Source organism: Apis laboriosa, unplaced genomic scaffold, assembly GCF_014066325.1.
Source record: "Apis laboriosa isolate Shangri-la unplaced genomic scaffold, ASM1406632v1 scaffold69_cov144, whole genome shotgun sequence".
NCBI lineage: Eukaryota > Metazoa > Arthropoda > Insecta > Hymenoptera > Apidae > Apis > Apis laboriosa.
Genome location: NW_025224165.1, coordinates 4008118 through 4029858, shown reverse-complemented (window position 1 = coordinate 4029858; position 21741 = coordinate 4008118). Strand labels below are relative to the sequence as shown.

The window sequence follows — 21741 nt, the reverse complement described above, 5'->3', positions numbered from 1 at the left end:
GTAGTATGTTATAACAAATAAATAATAGTGTATATATACTTTTTATAATTTTGTATAAAAGTATATAAAATTAAAAGAAAATGGAAATGGAAAGAGTTACTTACAGCGTCTCCTCGTATTGCTGGGCCATCCCTTTTGCCACAGAATGGGCGACAACTTTTTCGCCAGGAATGGCGAACTGGTGGCTGGATTCTCTCAATCTACTCTCCTTTAAGACCTGTTCCTCTTCGAGAGTCATCAGTTTGTTGTAATAATCCTCGTTCTTCTTACTCTTCACAGATTTTTGCCATTCGGTCTCTGGTTCCTTGTAGACCTTCTGTCCAAGGTGTTCGGTGGCGATCTCGATGCCCTGAGAGATGTTATGGTGCCTCTCGTCGAAAACTCTCTCGAGTTCTGTGTTCTGTCGCTCCGTTTGGTATTGGGTCAGCCCGTAATCATACCAAGCTAGGGAAAATACACGTTAGACCTCCACCCGTTTCTCGAATTTACGTCACAACGCATGCCAGACGAACTTTGGAAACATTCAATTTTTCGACTGAAAATATGGCGTCTCCTCGATCGCTTTGAATTTTTATATCACTCTTATAATGCAAGTAATGCAAGTAAATAAAGACGAAAGGAATAATTTCTCTTTAGAATATCTTAATATTTTACTTTATTCGAATATTAGCAAAAATTTTTTGTAAAAAATGTTGAATGTTGTATAATTCCGAATTTTTCCTAAATTATTGAAAAATTATGAGATGGATGAAACGAAGGATTAATTATTTATATGAAAATAATAAATAAAGATTAAATTATTATTTATCAAATTTATCGAATGATATCGAATAAGAGACAAAGTGGAATCGAGGAGGACTGCTATACTTTAGACAGAAAAAAATCACGGGGAATTACGACACAGTACTTCATTGGCGATGCAACACATAACGACGCCAGCTGCGCGAGAGGGACAGGACGCCCGGATACCAGGCAACCGGAGACAGAGGTGGACATCCGGATGATTCAAGTTAGATCACGTGGAACCACGGTTCCAATCTCGTTGGAATCACATCGAACAATCAACGATACTGAACATTTCTCATTGACAAATACAGAGAGATCCAGTAAATACTTATTTCTAAATTGCAAAATTTATATTTTAATAAATTACGACGACTAAATAAAGACGATACTTTTTTTTTCTTTATGAAACACTGAATCTCTGCTGTTTGAAAATATCTTTTAAGGGGTAACGAGGGGTTTTATATACACGTTTCTTAAATAAATCCATCACGCGATGAGTATTATTTACATCGATATTGAATAGCACTCTGAGAAATACGGACCCTGCTCACAACTAATTTTAAAAAATTAATAATAATGAAATCTATTAGATGAATGATGTTATGTAATGAATAATAAATAATAATTAAATAAAATTGATTAAATGAAATGATTTATATATATAAATAAATACAAAATATCGAAAATAATAATTGAGCAATACATCCGTTTTCTCCAGTGCAATAAAAATTGGCCACACGGAGGAAAATATATCGTGCAAAAAAAAAAAACCTTACGAATTAATATAAAAAATAAAAATAAATGTGATGATCCACCGTTACTTCTACTAAAAATAATCAATATTTTTCTCCGTGCACAATTCATTTCATGTTTGGTGAAACATGAAAGAAAATGAAAAACAATGACAATACATATGTGTGTATACAATATACATGTGTATATATATTATATATACAAAAGTAAGCAAAATAATCTATAATAACGACTTGCTTTCTCTTTGGTTTGTGTTTCTCATACCTGAAAACGAAGATACCTTTTAGCCGAGATTGCTCGAATACGCCCGTCGAAATCCCGAACCCCAAAGACGAAGGAAGAAGAAGAAGAAGAAGAAGAAGAAGAAGAAGAAGAAGAAGAAGAAGAAGAAGTTGCTTGTGTCGCCTGAGGACGATCTTTCGAATCCTTTCGTAACATTTTCTTTCTTTTTTTTTTTGACGGAAGAAGGAGAAAAGGGACAATACATGGATAAGGTATATATGTTCGAGTGTTATTATTGTACTCGAATGGAAATGTATGTGTCGTATCGATATCTCATGTAGGTACTGTGTTGCGGTTGTCGTTTATATAATATTTTTCGATTGCATATATACGTAATACCATATTCTATTTAATTTTATTATTATTTTATATATATATTTTTTCGTGTAGTATTATATATAGTGCCATATGTTCGATATATCGACGAAATATATCTAACATTGTTCTTTGTTCTATGTACGTGCATTCTTTGCGAGGTGATGGATCGATCGATCAATTTATTTGTTCGAATAATTATTGTCTCCATGTATTATGATATTCATGTGTTCAGAAGTTCACAAACGGAATATTATGTTTCAGTGAGGTATAAATAGGTTCGATGAAACGCAAAGAATGCGACGACATGTTCATGTATTGGGATATATGTTTCGGGATAGGTAACTTACGTCTTGGCGAGTTCTTCAACACGCCACGATAATCGTCGCTTCGTGGTTTCACTGTCAATGTGGTTTCGGTACGTGCCTCGCCTACTGAGCTTCTCGCGATCACTTCCACTTTTCCGTGATCGTATTGCCTCGTTTTCGGGATGTCCAGGTGATACATGCCGTCGTAAGTCAGTTTATAACGTGATCCCTGTGAGAATTTATAGATAAAAGAAATTCGTGAATTACAAAAATTAATCAATTATTATAATCGTAATTGTAATTTAATTTTAATTGTAGAGTCTTGTATTATAGAAGTTCGCAATGGATTTTAATTTTTGATGAAGAATCCAACGAAATTAAATAATTTTTTTCCTTTAAGTTCGAAAATATAAAAATATTGATGCTCACGTTGACCACGGTATGTCCATTGATGATCCACATGACACGGGGTCTTGGGTGACCAGTGACACGACAGCAGAACCTGGACCAATCGCCCTCTTCGACGGTCACTGGTTCTGGTTTGCTCACGAATGTTGGGGGCGCCCTCACCTTCTCTTCTTCACCTTCTTCCTCAGGTACTCTGTGCAGAATATTATATGCATAAGGTAATGATTCAATGCTACTGTAAAGTGTTCTGTATATAAAATTATTTGACACGTTTCTTGAAAAAGAGAAATATTAATTAATAAAAAAAAAATGTTTATTACATTTGCCATGCAGCTTCCATTTCTCTGATCTTTTCGATACTCTTCATGCCCTTCGGTAATTGGGACTCGTAAATAATTCCAGGCTTGCCAGCCGTTCGAATCACCGCCCGTGTCTCGTCCATCCCATAAAGATTCGTGGCCTTGCAAAGGTATTCGCCGCTGTCTTCGGGATAGACCCAGCCGAAATTCATGGCCACGTAACCAAAGTCGTAAATAGGGGTGAATCTGTTCTTATGCGGTAGAGGTTTGCCATTGAAGAACCATTCGACCTTCATGTTTGGATCGCCGACAGGCGCCAATTGACATTCGAATTTCGTGCTGTTCATCTCGACAAGCTCGGTTTGATCTTGGATCTGGGTGACGAAACGAGGCGGTTGTTTCTTGTCCGCGTCGTAGAGATCGTCCTCCGTAAGATGGACTTCTGAGGTGTATTTCTTGATAGTCGCTTCCATCTGCATCAACGCTTCCGATTTCTTCATACCTTTTGGCACTTGGTTCTGTAGAATGATGTTGGGCAACTCTGTGAATAAAAGAATTGGCGATTTTTGAAACTTTGTTCCATTAGATAAGTCTTAATAATTTTTAATTATTATTAATTAAAAATTAATTAAAAATTTTTAATTATTATTGAAGTAAGAATTATCGAAAAGTAATTATACTTTTTGAAAAGTTAGTAGCAAACTTTTAAAAATTATGAAATGACAGTTTATTTGGTATAACTTTTCGACGAAAAAAATAATAAGAAGACATTATAAAGTATAATTAAAATTTACAAAAGATATATATAATATATAAACAAATTTTAAATTTTTCAAAAGATAAAATTAAGAAACTTACTTTTGCAGGATACCGATGCCCTAGTGGTGTCTTCTCCGAGATCATTGATAGCTTTGCACACGTATTCTCCCGAGTCTTCAGGGTAGACGTACAAGATATCCATAGACACGAATCCCATGTCGTACATTGTTCTGTATCTGTGTCCAGCCGGGATCAATTTTCCATTTCTGTACCACTCGATACGCAGATTCGGGTCGTCCTTAGGTTCCACGCGACACTCGAACCTGACCGCTTCCGATTCGTCCACTGTCGCTGATTGAATATGCGTGATGAATTTCGGTGGTTGACGTGGTGGCTCTTCAGGCGGTGGTTCGCTGACTGGACCACGTTCTAGTTCCTTCAGTTTCTCGCCACTCATGCCTGAAGGCAGCTGCGAGTCGAAATCTATGGTTTTCTTAGCTGGAATGTTTGAAAATTGATGTATTATTAGGATTGGAAACTGACGAAATCTCGAATACTTTTAATATCTAGAGATGTTAATTTTTAAAAAAAGAAAATAAGTGAATAACTATATATAATAATTCTACTTACATTTACAAGTTATGGTAGCTTTAGTAGTAGCAGAACCCCACTTATTGGTAGCTCTGCAAACATACTCGCCGCTGTCCCTGGCATAAGTATACGACATATCCAACGAGATAAAACCAAAATCGTTTATCTGGTGCACGCGAGATCCAGTGGCGAACGATCTTCCATTGTGGAACCAATCAATGCGCATCGTAGAATCGCCGACAGGTTCGACTCTGCAATCGAAATGACTGGGCGCGCCTTCCTCTACCTCGATGTCCTTCAACTCGACGGTAAACTTGGGAGGATTGGGCGTCTCTTCCTCGGTCAATATCTCATCCTTCTTGTACAAAGCCTCTTCCAACTTCTGGATACTCTCCGTTCCGGTCTTGAAATTGGTAGGCAGCTGGGGTTCCAAGATGATCCCTTGTCGTCCACGGACTTGAAGTTTGCACGAGACTGTTGCTTCGCCGTGGCGGTTGGTCGCCTTGCACGTGTACAGGCCTGAGTCGCGTTGGTAACAATTGGCCACCTCCAGGATGACGAAGCCAAAGTCGTGGATGGTCTTGATCCTGGTTCCAGCCAGAAGAGGCTTTCCATTGTGGAACCATTCCACCCTCATGCTAGAGTCGTTGATAGGTGTCAATCTGCACTCGAAATGCGCCAAGGAATTCTCGGTTAGGGTTAAGTCGGACGGAGTTGTGATGAATTCCGGTGGTTTCCCCGTATCGTCGTCTGGGATCACTTCGCCTGGCTCGTTTCCAAGACCTTCCAGCTCGGCTATCTTGTCGATGGTGCCCTCCATTCCCTTTGGCAGTTGGGATTCGAGGATGATGCTTCGTTTCCCTGTGCACTTCATGGTGCAGGTGGTCACTGCTTCGCCATAGTCGTTCGTTGCTCGACAACTGTACTCGCCAGAATCCTCTGGATAGATGGGCGAAATCTCGAGGATCACGAAGCCGAAGTCGCAGAAGGTGCGGAAACGAGTGCCTGTTCGCAGCGGTTTACCGTTCCAGAACCATTCGACCTGTGAACAGTTTTTATTTTCTTCGTGTAATTTATTTTCTTCTTGTTCGAAGATGCTTGGAATTGATTACTTTAAATATCGACATAAACGAGAATAATGATGAATTAATAATACAGTTACCTTTAGTTTTGGATCGTCAGTGGGTGTAAGTCTAGCTTCAAAGTGCGCGCTCTCTCCCTCGCGAAGGCCATCGATGTTGCTCAAGGGCACGGTGAAGACAGGAGCCTTTCCTCTTTCCTCGACGATCTTTTCGTCTCTTGTTCGAATCATCGAATCTTCCAAAGTCTGGATCTTTTCCAATCCACCTTCCATTCCCTTAGGAAGTTGAGATTCCAAAATGAGACTCGATTTGGAGTAACATTTCAAAGTCGCCTTAGTCGTGTCCTCGCCGTACTTGTTGAAAGCTCTACATTCGTAGACCCCAGAATTTTCCTCGTAACAATACAATATATCCAAGATAACGATACCAAAATCGTGGAAGGTTCTATATCTATGTCCATGAGGCAGTTTCTTTCCATTGTAGTACCACTCGACTTTCAAGTCTGGATCATTGACAGGTGTAAGTCTGGCCTCGAAATGAGCGGATTGTCCTTCGACCAGTTTCGTGATATCGGAGATTTGCGTGATGAATTTAGGTGGCTCTGCCACTGGTGTCGTTGGCGTGGTAGGTTGTTCACCACCATAACTCTCCAACTCCCTGATTCTGGCCAGGGAATCGGGTTGCAACGAGTCGAGGTATACCCCGCTCTTTCCAAAGCATTTCAACGTGGCTTTGGTGTAATCTTCGCCGAATTTGTTGCTTGCTTTGCACACGTACTCTCCAGTGTCGTGAGCCATCACGCCAGCAATGTCCATCACGACGAATCCAAAGTCGGACACCATCTTGAACCTGGAAGAGTGTCTCAGAGGTTGTCCGTTGTGGAACCATTCAACCTTCATATGAGGATCCCCGACTGGGATCAGAGTGCACTCAAAGTGCGCCGATTGGCCATCCTTCAGACCCTCCAGAGACTGGATATGGGTGGTGAACTTTGGTTTCTGTCCTTTAGATTTGTCCACGCATTCCAATTGCACGCTGATCTCAGCCTGACCCCATTTGTTGGTAGCCCTGCAGGAATAGGTGCCAGAGTCCTCTATCTTGGTTCCAAGAACTTCGAGAACGACCATGCCAAAGGCGTAGACCGTTCTCGTGCGATGACTGGCCTCTAACGATTTTCCATTGTAGAACCACTCGACTACCATTGTTTGGTCACCAGTTGGCGTAAGAGATGCCTCGAAGTGAGCTATCTCCCCTTCAGATAGATTGGTCAGGTTCTCGAACTGAGACGTGAATACAGGTGGATGACCTTCCTCGCTCTCCGGTGGAGCTCCTTCCTGTCGTTTCAACGATTCTTCTAGATCTTGAATCGCTTCGAGACCTTCTTTGCCCTTTGGATGTTGGGATTTCTCTATGATGTTCTCCTTAGTCGAGCAGTAGATCGTGGTCGAAGTGAAGGCTTCTCCTGCCTTGTTGTAGGCTTTGCAGGTGTAAATCCCAGAGTCACGATCGTACACATCAGTTAGATCCAAAGTGACGAAACCAAAGTCGCTGGTCATCTTGAACCTGGACCCATGCTCCAGAGTCTTTCCATTAAAGTACCACTCGATCTTCAAATTTGGATCATCCTTGGGCTCAACTTGGCCCTCCAGATGAAGAGGTTCAGATTCACCCAGCTTAAACTCCGGTTGCAGAGGCACTGTCCACACAGGTTTCGGATATTCTTGTTCCGGTCCAGCGTCCGGTCTCTTCAATTTGGATAGATAAGCGTCCTCCACTTCTTTCACCTTCTCCAGTCCAGCCTCTCCTTGGGGATGCTGAGTCTGTAGATAGATGCTTTGTTTGCTGGTGCATTTCAAGGTGCCTGACGTCTGAGCCGATCCCTTCGAGTTCGTGGCCTTGACGATCACCACTCCCGAGTCTTCCTCGTAAGCGTGGGTAAGGTCCAAAGCTACATAGCCAAAATCGTAAGTCGATTTGAATCTTGCTCCAGTTGGAAGCGGTTTTCCATTGATGAACCATTCGATTTTCATCGTCGGATCTTTGGACGGTTCCACGTTGCACTCGAAGTGCGCATTGTCACCTTCCACGCACTCGACATTGTTCAAATGAGTGATGAATACTGGAACTTCGTATATCGGCTCTGGTTGTTCTACTGTGGTGACATGAGGTTGTTCCAAAGCATCGATCTTTGGAAGTGCGTCAGGATGAAGAGTATCACCAAGCAACCAATGGCGATCGACGATCTTCAGGCTGCAAGTGGACACAGCTTCACCGAGGAGATTGGTGGCTTTGCAGGTGTAGATGGCGGAATCATCGGATCTGAGGCCATTGATGGACAATGTGACGAGGCCAAAGTCGAAGGTACTGCGAAGTCTGGTTCCAGTTTGAAGAGCAATCCCATTCTTGAACCATTCCACGCGCAGATTTGGATCTGCTCTTGGTTCTACCTGAGCCTCTAAGTACACATGTTGACCCTCCACGAGTTTGTCGTAGCTTTCCAGGTGTTTGGTGAACACTGGCGCTTGTTGAGGCGTCGTGTCCACGAACATTTCCGGCACTTTGTTCATCTCTGCCTCTTTCAGTTGGATCTTTTGCCACGCATCCGGTTGCAAACTTTCGGCATCGATGGCCGAGCGCGCTTTCACTTTCAAGGATATCGAGGAAACCGCTTCGCCAGCTTTGTTAATTGCTTTGCAGGTGTACACACCTGAATCCTCCGTGATTACTTTCAAGATATCCAAAGTCACGTAGCCGAAATCGTGGCTTACGTGGAACCGAGATCCTATTGAGGATATAAAATGATATTGAATTATTGGAATATGTACTTTGAAAAAGATATTAGAATATTTAAGTTTTATCTAGTTTTTCAAGTAGTATTTCGTTCAAAATGTTTTAGATTTTTTTACAAAATTGATTAAATTAAATAAAGTTAAAAATGTTGTATCGTTGCAAATAAAGTTCTTACCCATTTTTAGTTCGACTCCATTTATATACCACTCGAATCTTAAACTGGCATCACCAACTGGAACGACTCTGCATTCATATCTAGCCATTTGACCTTCCCACAATTCTGTGGGTCCGGTCAATAATTGCGTGAAGATAGGTTTGTCGAATACTTTCTCTGGCTCTTCAGTGCGACTCGGTCCTTTGTCGGCTTCAAGTTGGGCTATCTTACGTTGCGCTTCGGGATGTTGGGTGTCTAATTGAATACTCGCTTTACCTAAATATGAGAAATCGAAAATAGAAATTAATATAGATTTAATTAAAAATATTATAATTGGTAAACATAGAATTAAATACTGACTTCTGATCTTCATCGAAGCAGTTGTAACTGCTTCACCAAGTGGATTGGTAGCACGACACATGTAGACACCTTCATCTTCCTCTCTGACATGAGTGATATCCAACGACACGTATCCGAAATCGTGAACTTTGGTTATTCGTGAACCTGAACAAATAAATATTCATATTTAATTTTAATTTTTACAATTTAATCTATCAATTCTAAAATACACATATATATCCAAATTTTATGCACCGTAATTTTCTAATTCTTGGCCCCAATGAATTCTTAAACTTAATTTAATTTTCAATTTCAATTCTCGAATTTTTAAATTAAAAAAATGAAAGGACTTACTTGTCTCAAGAGGGATTTCATTTCTGAACCATTCAACCTTCAATGTGGGATCTCCAACAGGAATCAATCTGCATTCGAAGTGAGCTGTATGTCCTTCGGGAATGGCATCGATGTTCTGCAACGGTTGAGTGAACACAGGTCTCTGCCTGGTTTGCGGTTCTGGCACTTCTGGTCTCTTCCAAGGTTGCTGAGCCTCCAATTCGCGGATCTTGTCCATTCCTTCGGGCCGTTGCGAGTCGAGAATAATATTATCTCTTGGAATTACCCTCAGCTCGATCGAGGATACGCATTGGCCTAGAGCGTTGATCGCTCGTACGGAGTATTCTCCTGCGTCTTCGGGAACAGCATGGCCGATATCCAGAGCCACGTATCCGAAATCGAACGTCACGTGGAACCTGGAAGCCGATGGAAGCGGCTTGCCGTTGTGGAAGAACTCAATTCTCAAGTTTGCGTCGTGAAGAGGCTCAACTTGGCACTCGAAGTGGGCTGTTTGTCCTTCGTAGACCTCGGTGGTACCCTGGACAAAGTATTTTAGAATTTGAAAATATTCGTCAAATATCGTATTTTGATTATATAGAAAGAAAATTTATCACATTATTGAATATTATAAATTTATAATACAAAAGATTATTGATTGAGAAATTTGAAATAAATTTCAGAAAAATATTTACCCTGAGTTCCGTAACGAATCTCGGTGGCGTCACTGGTGGTTCTTCGACCTCTAAGCGGGCTGGACGACCTTGGGCCTCGAGTTCACGAATCTTTTCAAGGCCGTCTGGGTGTTGCGTGTCTAAAAGTATGCTACGGCGAGCTATGGAGAAAAAAATTATTATTAAAAACAATCTCATCGATAATAATAAGAAACGTAAGTATATAAATTACTATTTCAATTTATCAATCAATTATATCCTTCTCTTATCGTAAGCACGACAAATATCGACCGCTTCTATCATATTTTCTACATTTACTTCTACATTCACTTCGTGGTCTGTCTTCCAATCCTTCAAACGTGACACGTCGACTAATATGACGATATTTCGGTTGTTTACACGTATTACAAAATTCGTGTTTCCTACAATCTCTATTATCTCGAAAATTTAATTGAGATTTTCTTCCCCTTCCGAAATAAATTTCATCACCGGGATATGATTTATATGAGGAGTTAGCATACTCGTATTGATTCTTGTCGTATAAACGATTTTTATGCACTTTACCAGAATCCATGAATTGCTTGTCACATCTAAACGTGGTTAAAGAAAATGGGCCAAATCTAGGTTTAACGGCCAATGTGTCTCCTCTTCGAAAGTATGGCGGTGGATATATCTTTCTACTCTCGTAACGCTTAACATTGCAAGCTCTTTCGGGAGATTTCAATGGTAGGAAACGAGGAGGGAAGAATCGTTCTTTTTTTGCTAGGAAAGCGAAGATACAATTTTCCAATTTTTGAATTTTTTAAAATTTATAAGTCTACGAATTTTTTTTTTTTTTTAATTTTTGTTCGATATTAAATAATTCCTATTCCAATGATTATAAATTCAATAGATTGCTTACAGCCAATTTTGATGGTGCATGTGTTGACAGCCTCGCCAGCCAAATTCGTGGCCTTGCACATATAAGTGCCGGCATCTTCAGGATAAGTGTAAAGAATATCGAGAGCCACATAACCAAAATCGTGAGTTTTGCGGAAACGGTGCCCTGTCTTTACAGCAACTCCATTCACGAACCTTTGATTGTAAAATCAGTTCGATTTTATTAAATCTAATATTTTCACACGATTCGATTGAACGAATAATTTAATTAATTCGTAACACGAATCAAGGTACCATTCTATTTTTAGATTTGGATCGTTGATAGGCTCGACGCGGCATTCCAAGTGAGCGTGTTCACCCTCCTTTAGATGATCCAGGTTGTTCAATGGCGTCAAGAATACGGGCTTTTGGTGTACAACCTCTTTCTCAATTTCTTTCTTCACCTCCACGGTCTCTAACTCGCGAATCTTCTGCAAACGCTGAGCATCAAGCGTGTCCAAATATAGGCCTTGTTTCGCTGTTCAAAAGAGCAGATAATCTTTAGCTCTGTTACTTCTCACAAAATAATTTAATGTAATAACAATTACTCGACAACTTATAAATTTGGATACGAATCAAAAGGTTATAACGCACGTTCTGACATATATGAGATTGTCAAATATTTATAACTTTTTTTAAATTTCCAATAATTATGACAATAAAAAAAAAGAGACTATAAAATTATTTCGATACCATTATCATTCTTCTTAAAATCTCTAGATTTCATTATTCTCCAACTTTTTTTTAAATCTTTTTTATCAAATTATCACGACACGATATTTTTTAATTTCCAAAATTTCTCTCTAATCTATTTAATATTTAATTTAATCATATAAGAATTTATTTAAACACTCACAATCGACGCTGATGACGCAAGTGGTAACAGCCTCTCCAACAGCGTTCCTTGCCTTGCACATGTAAGTTCCAGAATCTTCCGGATAAGCGTAGAGAATATCGAGAGCGACGTATCCAAAGTCATAGGTGGTCTTGAACTTGTGTCCTTGAGGAATAGGTCTTCCATCCCTGAACCATTCCACCACCATAGTTGGATCATTGACAGGCGTCAACGTCGCCTCGAGGTGAGCGCTCTTCCCCTCGGGCAAATGTTCGATGTTCTTCAATGGCCGCCCGAATTTCGGTCTCTCGGCAACGATCAGATCCTCTTCCTCTACCCGTTTGTAACGCGAGTCGTCTTCAAGGTATTGTATTTTCTTCAGGGCGCTTTCGTGTTGCGTTTCGCGAATAATCGAGGAGCGAGCTGTAATTTAGCGTTTTTATTCAATAATCCTAAATTCCTTTCCTTTCTTTTCTTTTCTTTTCTTTTTTTATATTAAATATAAAAAATTGCGCTTGGAGGACAGAAGGGTCGAGAATAATCATCGAAAGAAGATTATTCGTTCCTTGATGAATCGTAAGTACAAAAAGTACACGTGAACGAATATAAATAAAAAAAAAAATATAGAAATATAGAAAACAATAGGAAAAAACAACACGATGAAACATTCAAAAAGAAAAGGGGAGGGAAAAAAAAGGTGACTATGCATCGTGTGTGTATGTGTGTATACAATTTACAAAAAAGCAAAACTACGTTTCGAAGCCACGTTTAACTAATAAGCATTACAAAAACAGGGGTGTCTAGGTAACATAAAGTGCCTGGTTACATCCACCTGCTGTCCCCGTGCGTGATTTCTTTCTTGGAAGTTCGTGGAAGTATAATCAATTTCAAATTAAATTTTATATTCCTTTTATCACGATATAATAATAATATACTCCAAGCGAGATTGAAATAAAAAAAATCTCTGCAAATTTTCGTAAGATCAACCAACAAATTTCTCTCGCGAGATAATATTTACATAACTATAAACTCACAAAAAAAGAAAAAAACGATACTAAATCAATTTCTAAATCACGATACTCCCACTCCCCTCTCTCCCTCGACTTACACACGGTGTACGAAAATCCTCGAAGGCGAGAAATCCTCAAATTGCACAATTACTTACATTTCACGTCGAGATTGATCGAGCTCTTCGCCGATCCCAGTCTATTGGTTGCCTGGCAGGTGTAGGTGCCAGAATCCTCCGCGTATACCGTGAGCACGTCCAACGCGGCGAACCCGAAGTCACAAGTGGTTCTGTACCTGTGACCGGTGGACAATGGTTTCCCGTTATGGAACCACTCCACCTTCATGGTTGGGTCGGGGTAGGGCTCGATGCGGCACTCATAGTGTGCGCTTTGGCCCTCGACAAGGGCGGTGGGCCCGTTCAGTTGGACCGTGAACGACGGCCTCTCCTTCACCACGATCTCTTCCTCCTCGCGCCGCTGGTATTTACTCGTGTCCTCCAGCGCCTGGATCTTCGACAAAGCGCTCTCGTGCTGCGACTCGAATTGCAGGGCCGCCTTGGCTGTGTTTGGGAATAGGTTTTGTCAGCGTGTCGTTGTACACGTGTCGTGGCATGAGATATACGGCGAGATATGGGGATTTATTTTTGCGTGTCTCTCTCGTGGAAATTGTTAGGGGTGGATGGTGTCTTTGGCTCTGCTTCGAGAGTGCTTAGATTAATTCTTTCGCTATTTGAGTTTGTTTGAGGTTGTTTGAGATAGTAATTATATAACTCTTATTACTGTTTAAATTTTTTATTGATTTATATTTAGAATTTAGAATATTGTCTCGTTAGAGGTTGATATTAAGATTATTCATTGACAAAGATATTTAATAAGATCGTAAAGTGTAATATTCTAGAAAAATCACATTCTTAGGAAGATATTTCTAGAAGAAGTGAAGAGTAATTCTGAGATAACGAGTTATAGTGTAAATTGTGAACGGTGAGTTTGTCATAGCGAAAGGATTAATTACGATTTATTATATGTAATTTAATTTTATTGCAAATATCAATCAATCAATATTCGAAAAATGTTAAATCTTTTTAAAACATAGTTATGTATATGAACGATATGATATATTGAGAAAGTTTTACATAATTGCGATGTGTGATCGGCACATGTTGATGTTGATGATGAAAAAGAAAAAGAAAAAAAAAATAGTTGAAAAAAAGTCTGTTGCGGCCAAGAGTAAAAAATCTTCTTCTGCATTTCTTCGCGAGTTTCGTCGAACGAAAAATCCATCGAAACGTTAAAAAAAAAATCTAACACCAAAAAAAAAAGCGAAAAAAAATCGCTGCACACAAAAGTACAAAAAAAAAGTGATCTACGTTGTAAGCTACGTTGTAAGCTTCTACGCGTTTCGAAAGCTGGCTCATAGCTTACGAGAAGCGACATTGAAGCTTTATTTTCAAAATGATCCTGTACTTCGAGTAGATTTTCTTCGACTTACATTGAACGAAGAGCGTTGCTGATGTCACTGCCTCTCCAAGATCGTTCACTGCACGGCAAGTATAAGTACCTGAGTCTTCAGGATTGACGTACTTCATGTTCAGAGCGACGTATCCGAAATCGTGCATCGTTGTTACACGATTAGCTGATAAGATAGTAATTTATCGTATTAGAAAAGATTTTTTTAAAGATTTTTTGAAAGATCATTTCAAAATTCTAAATTTGGCAATTTTAGCGATGGCAATTTGGCATTTTGCGAATTTTTGCAATGACATACTGTTACTATTCAAATTATTAAATAACATATCTCTTGAATTTTGAATAATTTATTTTTAATTATAAAATTAAATATTCGAAAAATCTTTTTTATCTGTAATTATTTTATCACACTAATGATGTGAATATATCAGTATACATTGCACAGTTAATAATATTATAGATTTTTATTAATTTTATAAATATGTAATATTTAAAAAATCAAGTATATAAAAATTAAGAATTTCTTAAAGTTTAGAACGAATTGAGGGAAGAAAAATAATTGCAAAATTATAGATTGGAAAGACTATTATATTACTTACAAGCTGCAATCGGAACTCCATTTCGAAGCCATTCTACTTTCAGTTTGGAATCACCGACAGGGATTACACGAGCCTCGAAATGAGCTGCTTGATTTTCAGCGACTTTCAAGTCCTTGATGGGCATCGTGAATACTGGAGCTTGAGTAATGATCTCCTCAGTTGTGGTTTTGCGTTGGTATCGCGAGGTATCCTCCAAATAATGCAATCTTTGAAGAGTCTCCTCGTTTTGGGACTCGGTGTAGATTGATTTTTTAGCTATTTAAAAAAGATTGGACATATAATAATTGGACACTAATACGATTAAAAATAATTCTATTATCGAATCCTATATTTCTTGCAATTAATTCAATTTGAATAATATACATATAATTTCTTTTTAACAATTTAAAACTGCAGAGCATAAAATTTAATTGAATTTTTATTATTTATATTATAAATTGTAATTAAAATTAATCTAATGTTTGATGTCAAATTTAATGTATATGCTTTACTTATAAATTATCCTATAATTCAAATATAAGTACTTATATTATGGATAGACTGCAAATTTTTATTCAAATGCATTTTTTTCATTTTACATATTTTCCATATTTTACATAAATTGACTAAAAGTATCTAAAAGTTTATAAATGATTCACTTACAACTAAAATATAACGTTCTTTGCATTATATTATAATTATTTCTAATTAAAAATCAATCAAAATGTCCTTAATTTAATTTCAAATTCGATTAAGAGCACATTAAAATTAAGAGAATTTCGAACTGCTATAATTTCAAAGATAATGACTTTCTATCAATGAGTGAATGATCATAAGAAACAGGGATCTTTGTCCTTTAAAATGCTTTTTCGTTTATTTCGATACGACTTCCGGTTCCCGAGATATTTTCGTGTAAAGAAAAGAGTAATTTTTAATCGTTTACTTTAAATCTGACTGAACCTATTAAAATCAACAAAACTTTGAACCGCTATAATTTCGAAGATAATGATTTCTGGTTAACAAATAAACAATCATTAGAATCATGAAACTTTACCCTTTAAAATGCTTTTTCGTTTATCTCGATACGACTTCCGGTTCCCGAGATATCGTCGTGTAAACAAAACAGTAATTTTAGATTGTTTACTATCTCCATCTTTGTTTTTTACTCGCACTGATCTATCTCAAACTCCAGACAAACTCGAGACGCGATTTCTAGAAATAGTACGCATTTCCAGGAAAAATATAGGTCATGGTTCATTCATAACATCCTTAATATCAAATGTTGTGAAAATTTTGAATGCTTATATCTCGGCAACCGATTGAGATATCGGGATGAAACAAAAACTAATTTCAATGGCATCGTTTTCTCTATTTTCTGAGTGTGTTTTAATGACATATAGACGATTTGAATTGACGTTTTAATTGCATAAAAATTATGAATGTAACAATTTAAGCTAGATTTTTATTTTAGTACAGCAATTACTATTGTGTAATTGCAAAGCTTCGATTTCAAATCTTTTGACAGAGATATTGATTCTTTTTTTTTATGACCTAAAATTCAGAGTTTGAATATATTTTTTGTCAAGTATAAAGTGATTATTGATAAATGAAATAGTGAAACTTTTTAAAAAATTATCCAACAAATCAAATTATAAATCAATTATACAATTATTGCATTTTTAAATAAAATTTTCCAATTGAAAAAGAAAACTATAATAATAAACTTGCTAACGAAACATTTAAAAATCACAACAAATAATTAGATAATAAAAAAACTCACAATGGACAACTGCGCTTGCCGACGTGATAGCCTCTCCTATAATATTCTTTGCTCTGCAGGTGTATGTGCCGGAATCTTCAGGATAGGCGTACATGATATCCAACGCCACGAAGCCAAAGCTATTCGTCTCGACGAATCTGGAGCCGGCCTTGACCGGTTTATTGTTGTGGAACCATTCGACTTTCATCGTCGCATCGGAAACTGGAATCAACCTGCACTCGAAATGCGCCCTTTGCCCTTCCTTGATCTCGACGTTGTTCAAAGAAGTGGTGAAGATAGGGGCTTGGGTGGTCGTCTCTTCGACATCCTCTCGTCTTTGATATCTGGACCTGTCCTCAAGATAATGAATTTGCTCGAGGCCAATCTCGTTCTTCGAATCGGTTAGAACCTGTGCAGTTGATCGACAGGTTAGAGTGCAGGATACTTCGTCGCTGCCAACCAGATTGACAGCGCGACAAGTGTAGGTCCCCGAGTCCTCGGCGATCAGGTCAATCACGTCCAGAGCAACGTAGCCAAAATCGTGTATTGGACGGAATCGGTGTCCTGTAATGAAATTTATTGATCCAATTGATGAAATTGAGTTTCAAAAGTAATATTAAATTTATTAAATTTGTCCCAATAAATATTATAATTGAATCATTTAATAAGTAATTAATGGATATCGATGAATAAGTCTTAAAATAGTAGCAAATACTGCTCCTACTGATAAAACATAATGACCAACAACATGATAAGTATCATGAAGAATAATATCAATAGATGAATATAAAAGTATTACTGGATTAGAAATATTTTGTCTTTTGAATATAATTTAAATATTATAAATCTTGACTGTAATTGCAAATTTGTTTGAATAAATATATTTAATTTTATTATATCGAATTTTGATTATCCAAATGAAAAGAAAAATAATATTTAAATTATTAAAATATGAATTTGATTATTCCTCGATAATTTATATTGTAATATATAAAAATAATTTTATATCAAAAAAATCAGACTAGATTATTTCAGATAAATTGAAGAATATTTATAACGTAAGACTAAATATAATTTTATCTTTTGCATGCTAAATTTAGAAAATTATATTACGGAGCTCGCATACCTATCGTAACCGGACGACCATTTTTGAACCATTCAACTTTCAAATTCGAGTCCGTCACTGGTTCCAATTTGCACTCGAAGTGGGCGTGTTCCCCCTCGCGGAGATTCTCTTGACTTTTCGGAGCTGTGATGAATCTCGGTTTAACGGTGACAACCTCGTCGACCATCTCCTGCCTCTTGTATCTGGAAGCATCCTCCAAGTATTGTATTCTCTCCAAACCCTCGGGATGTTGGGACTCCAAGAGCAAATCTTTCTTCGCGTGTACCCTCACTGAGCAGGACGTGACGGCCTCCCCCAATTGGTTCCTCGCTTGGCAGGTGTACACCCCCGAATCTTCCGGGTAGACGCCCAGGATGTCGAGGGCGACGTAGTCGAATTCGTAGGACGGCCTGAATCTGTGGCCCGTCTTCACCGGCCTCCCATTCACGAACCATTCCACTCTCATTGTCGAGTCGCCGACAGGTTGGAGACGACACTCGAGATGCACGTTGGTGAGCTCCACCGTTTCGATGTTGTGCAGGGCGCGGGTGAATTGGGGCGCCTGCATCACCGTCACTTCTTCTTGTTGGGTCTTGCGGTATCTGTGCATTGTTGAGAGTGTTATTATCTCGTTATTCGAGCAGAAATAGATAGAAATTGAGATCAAGGAAATGTATTAAACTGTATACTTTTGATATTATAATCGAAAAAGTTTATCTATTATTTGTCTAATGGAAAGAAATCAATTACGATGTATGAATGTGTATCTTATTTTTGTACTAGAATTAAATATAATCACAGATGATTGTAATTAAAATAGTACGATGAAAATAAACATAAGCGTAATGATATATTTTTATCGTGATAGAAATAAAAAATTAAAAACATTTGTATATTATATATATATTGCAAAGCAAAAATAAATATTATTTATCAGTTACTTACTATCGAAAATTATTAACCATTTCTCATTTCTTATTTCTTTCTTCTTCTTATATTACACACATTACGTTAGTACGATTTATATTATTATTCCAACAAATACTATTTCAAATGTATCAAAGAAATAATTCCTCCTCCACTCCGTAAAAATATTCTCTGTCATTTTATACGAATATCTTAATCCCAATTCTTGAATATTCAAGGTTTAAATATCACCAACCTTGACGAGTCCTCGAGCATTTGAATCTGCTCGAGGGACTGCTCGTGCTGCGTTTCCGTGACGACGTCTGACTTTCCTATCACTCTGACGCAGGCGGAAGTGTGAGCGGTGCCAAGATGATTGGTGGCTCTGACGGTGTATTCCCCAGAGTCGAGCACTGTCGAGTGCACGATGTCCAAAGCGACGAAACCAAAGTCGTAATAAGTCCTGAATCTGGAGCCAACGGTGACTGGGCGGCCATTTTGGAACCATTCGACCCTCATTGTTGGGTCGCCCATAGGTTCCAAACGGCACTCCAAGTGGATGTTCTTTCCCTCGCTCACCGGCTTAGGATCGCTCAACGGTTGGACGAAGATCGGCTTCGATTTCGATATCTCCTCGATGTGGTATTGGGGCTCGACGAATTTCGACTCCTCCAAACGTTGCGTTTTCTCGTAGGAAATGCGGTGCATGCTGCTCGTATCGACGCTTGAACGAGCTGAAATTTATTTGATTTGATATTTTCTCTTGTCGTTGAGAAATAAAAAATATTCATTGCAAATATTTATTCAATACGAAATTTTGTAAATTGTGTCAATTATCCCAATTAAAAGAAGAAGAACACTTTTAACAATTTTAACCTCAATGTATACGCCAAAAATTCAAAATTTAAATTGATGAATAGCAAAGAAGTATAAAAAAAAAAAAAGAAAAGTAAATCTCTTAAAAAGATCAAAGATGACGAACTTACTTTCTACAACCATGGTGGCGGATAATCGAGCCTCGCCAAGAGCGTTTCTAGCGACGACAGTGTAAGTACCAGCGTCCTCTGGTCTCACTTGAAGTATGTCTATAGCCACGTATCCGAAATCGTGATAAGTTTGAATTCTATTGGCCGCGGTGATGGGTTTTCCGTTGTGGTACCATTCGATGGCCATGGTCAAGTCGCTCTGAGGTTCGACGCGGGCCTCGAAGTGGGCGCGTTGCCCCTCGACGATCTTGTTCGTGCCCTTCAGGGTGCCCAAGAATCGCGGCGCCTGGGTCACTTGCGTCTCCTCTTGGAGCTGCCGCGAATATCTGCTCGAATCTTCCAACGTTTGGATCTTCTGCAATCCGGTCGGGTGTTGGCTGTCGTAAATAACGTCGTTCTTGCTTATCACGCTCAGCTGGGCGGTTGTGTGCGCTTCACCGACGCGGTTGTAAGCGCGGCACGTGTAAATACCGACGTCGTGAATCGTCACGTATTTGATGGTCAGCGCCACGTAACCGAAGTTGAAGAATGTCGTGATCCGTGAACCTGTGGAAACGATTTGTGATAAAAGATCTCGGTTGAGATGTTCAGTAATCGATTAATTATTTTTCAAGGCCACTTGGACTTACTAGCTTCCACAGGGCGTCCGTCCTTGAGCCACTCGACTCTCAAATCGGAATCGCCAACTGGTTCCAGACGTGCTTCGAAATGAGCGAATCCACCTTCTCGTATGCTGTTCTGATCCTTGATAGGAGATTTGAATTCCGGTGGGCTTGTCGGTTCAGGCTGCTCCTGCACGTACTTCTGGTGCATCGCCTGTTGATAGGCTTCCAACTCCTCGGCAGCCTCGATGTACCTCTGTTGCTCGGGGATTCCCAGATCTGTTGTAACGCTTGTGCGTGCTGCGATAATTTCAATGAGAAATAATTAATATATTTCGAATTAATTGAAATACGATAAATTCCATTATTCCAATTCTGTTATAGATTATAAAGAGGAGAACAATTTAAGATAAATATTTATTATCTTATAATATTAAAAAATGCGAAAATGAATTGTTGCATATTGGTGAAAAAAATAAGAGAATAAAATAGCAATGGAATATGTTTGGAAGTAAATGTGAATAATTTTTCGAGGATATTCACCAAAGACACGAAGAGATGCGGAGCTGACAGCCTCTCCCAAGCGGTTCACAGCTCTCACGGTGTAAGAACCCGCATCTTCAGCTCGTAGGTGCAATATATTGAGCGAGACGTATCCGAAGTTGAAGATGGTTGTGATTCTCGAGCCTACGAGTAATCGTTATTTCATCAAACATTTTTCCAAGAATTAAAATGTTAAATGTTAAATTAAATTATGGTAGGTAAATAAATGAAATCCGTAAGAAATTGGAAAGCTACTTACTAGCTGTGATCGGTCTACCATCCTTGAACCACTCCACTTTCATCGTGGGATCGCTTACAGGGGTCAGTTGCGCTTCGAAATGAGCGTTACGACCTTCCTGCAACTCTCCTAGATCCTGGAGTGGCCGGATGAAGACCGGCCGCTGTGGAGAGATGTCCTCCACACTCTCCTGCCTTTGATACTTGCTGTAATCCTCGAGCTGTTGGATGTACTGGAGACTGTCGGGGTGTTGGCTAGTCTGTTCGATTGTTGCGCGTGCTGGAATAACGAATTATTCCCTCGAATCGAACATTATTTTCAATAATTTTGTTGAATAGAGAACTTGGTAGAAAAATATATTTCGAACGATAAATGAATTTAAATTTCGAAGATTCATTTTCCAGAATTGATTATACGATTTATAATTTTTTGCTGTAAGTTTTATCCCAGATTTAATAATAATTTTTCTAATAGGGGAATAATTTTTCTAATGTAGGGATAGATAGAAAATAGTTTGGATAAATTAAATGAAACTCACGTGTCACGCTGAGGGTAGCTCGAGATTCAGCGACTCCAGTCGAACTTACGACGCGGCATAAATATTCACCGCTGTCTTGGAGAACGATGCTAATTAAGTCGAGAGAGATGAAGCCAAATCGAAAGATAGAAGTCGCCCGGGAACCTGAAAGTATCTCATTTTGATTCTCGATTCGAAATTTTAACAAATTTGTGAAAGAATTTAAAGAAGAATATTATATTAAAAAAATTATATTATTAAATATATTTTATAATATTATATTTTTTATTACAATTAAAATTATATTAAAAAAAAAAGTAAACGATTTTTTCGATTCGAAAAGATTTAATTTAAAATATTGAATAATTGATTTCCAATATTATTAATTATTAAAATAACTAATGTGATAT

General features: G+C 38.3%; 1 protein-coding gene across 1 annotated transcript in view; it reads right to left on the bottom strand.

Moving 5' to 3' along the window:
- LOC122719055 (titin-like) overlaps nt 1-21741 on the bottom strand; it is a gene marked incomplete at its 3' end in the record, with an annotated part of 177849 nt that overhangs the window by 47697 nt on the left and 108411 nt on the right. The window contains exons 63-87 of the mRNA XM_043944582.1: nt 21353-21496; nt 20836-21093; nt 20577-20720; nt 20061-20333; nt 19432-19977; nt 18702-19179; nt 17561-18141; nt 16456-16998; nt 14697-14951; nt 14120-14263; nt 12789-13190; nt 11645-12046; nt 11044-11266; nt 10772-10944; nt 9892-10031; nt 9221-9737; nt 8888-9031; nt 8549-8803; nt 5664-8365; nt 4541-5543; nt 4010-4408; nt 3173-3692; nt 2874-3045; nt 2487-2673; nt 105-444 (exon numbers count right to left, since the gene is read on the bottom strand). Of these exons, the coding sequence (XP_043800517.1) occupies nt 105-444; nt 2487-2673; nt 2874-3045; nt 3173-3692; nt 4010-4408; nt 4541-5543; nt 5664-8365; nt 8549-8803; nt 8888-9031; nt 9221-9737; nt 9892-10031; nt 10772-10944; nt 11044-11266; nt 11645-12046; nt 12789-13190; nt 14120-14263; nt 14697-14951; nt 16456-16998; nt 17561-18141; nt 18702-19179; nt 19432-19977; nt 20061-20333; nt 20577-20720; nt 20836-21093; nt 21353-21496 (10945 nt within the window). The remainder of the gene's footprint in view (nt 1-104; nt 445-2486; nt 2674-2873; nt 3046-3172; nt 3693-4009; nt 4409-4540; nt 5544-5663; nt 8366-8548; nt 8804-8887; nt 9032-9220; nt 9738-9891; nt 10032-10771; nt 10945-11043; nt 11267-11644; nt 12047-12788; nt 13191-14119; nt 14264-14696; nt 14952-16455; nt 16999-17560; nt 18142-18701; nt 19180-19431; nt 19978-20060; nt 20334-20576; nt 20721-20835; nt 21094-21352; nt 21497-21741) is intronic.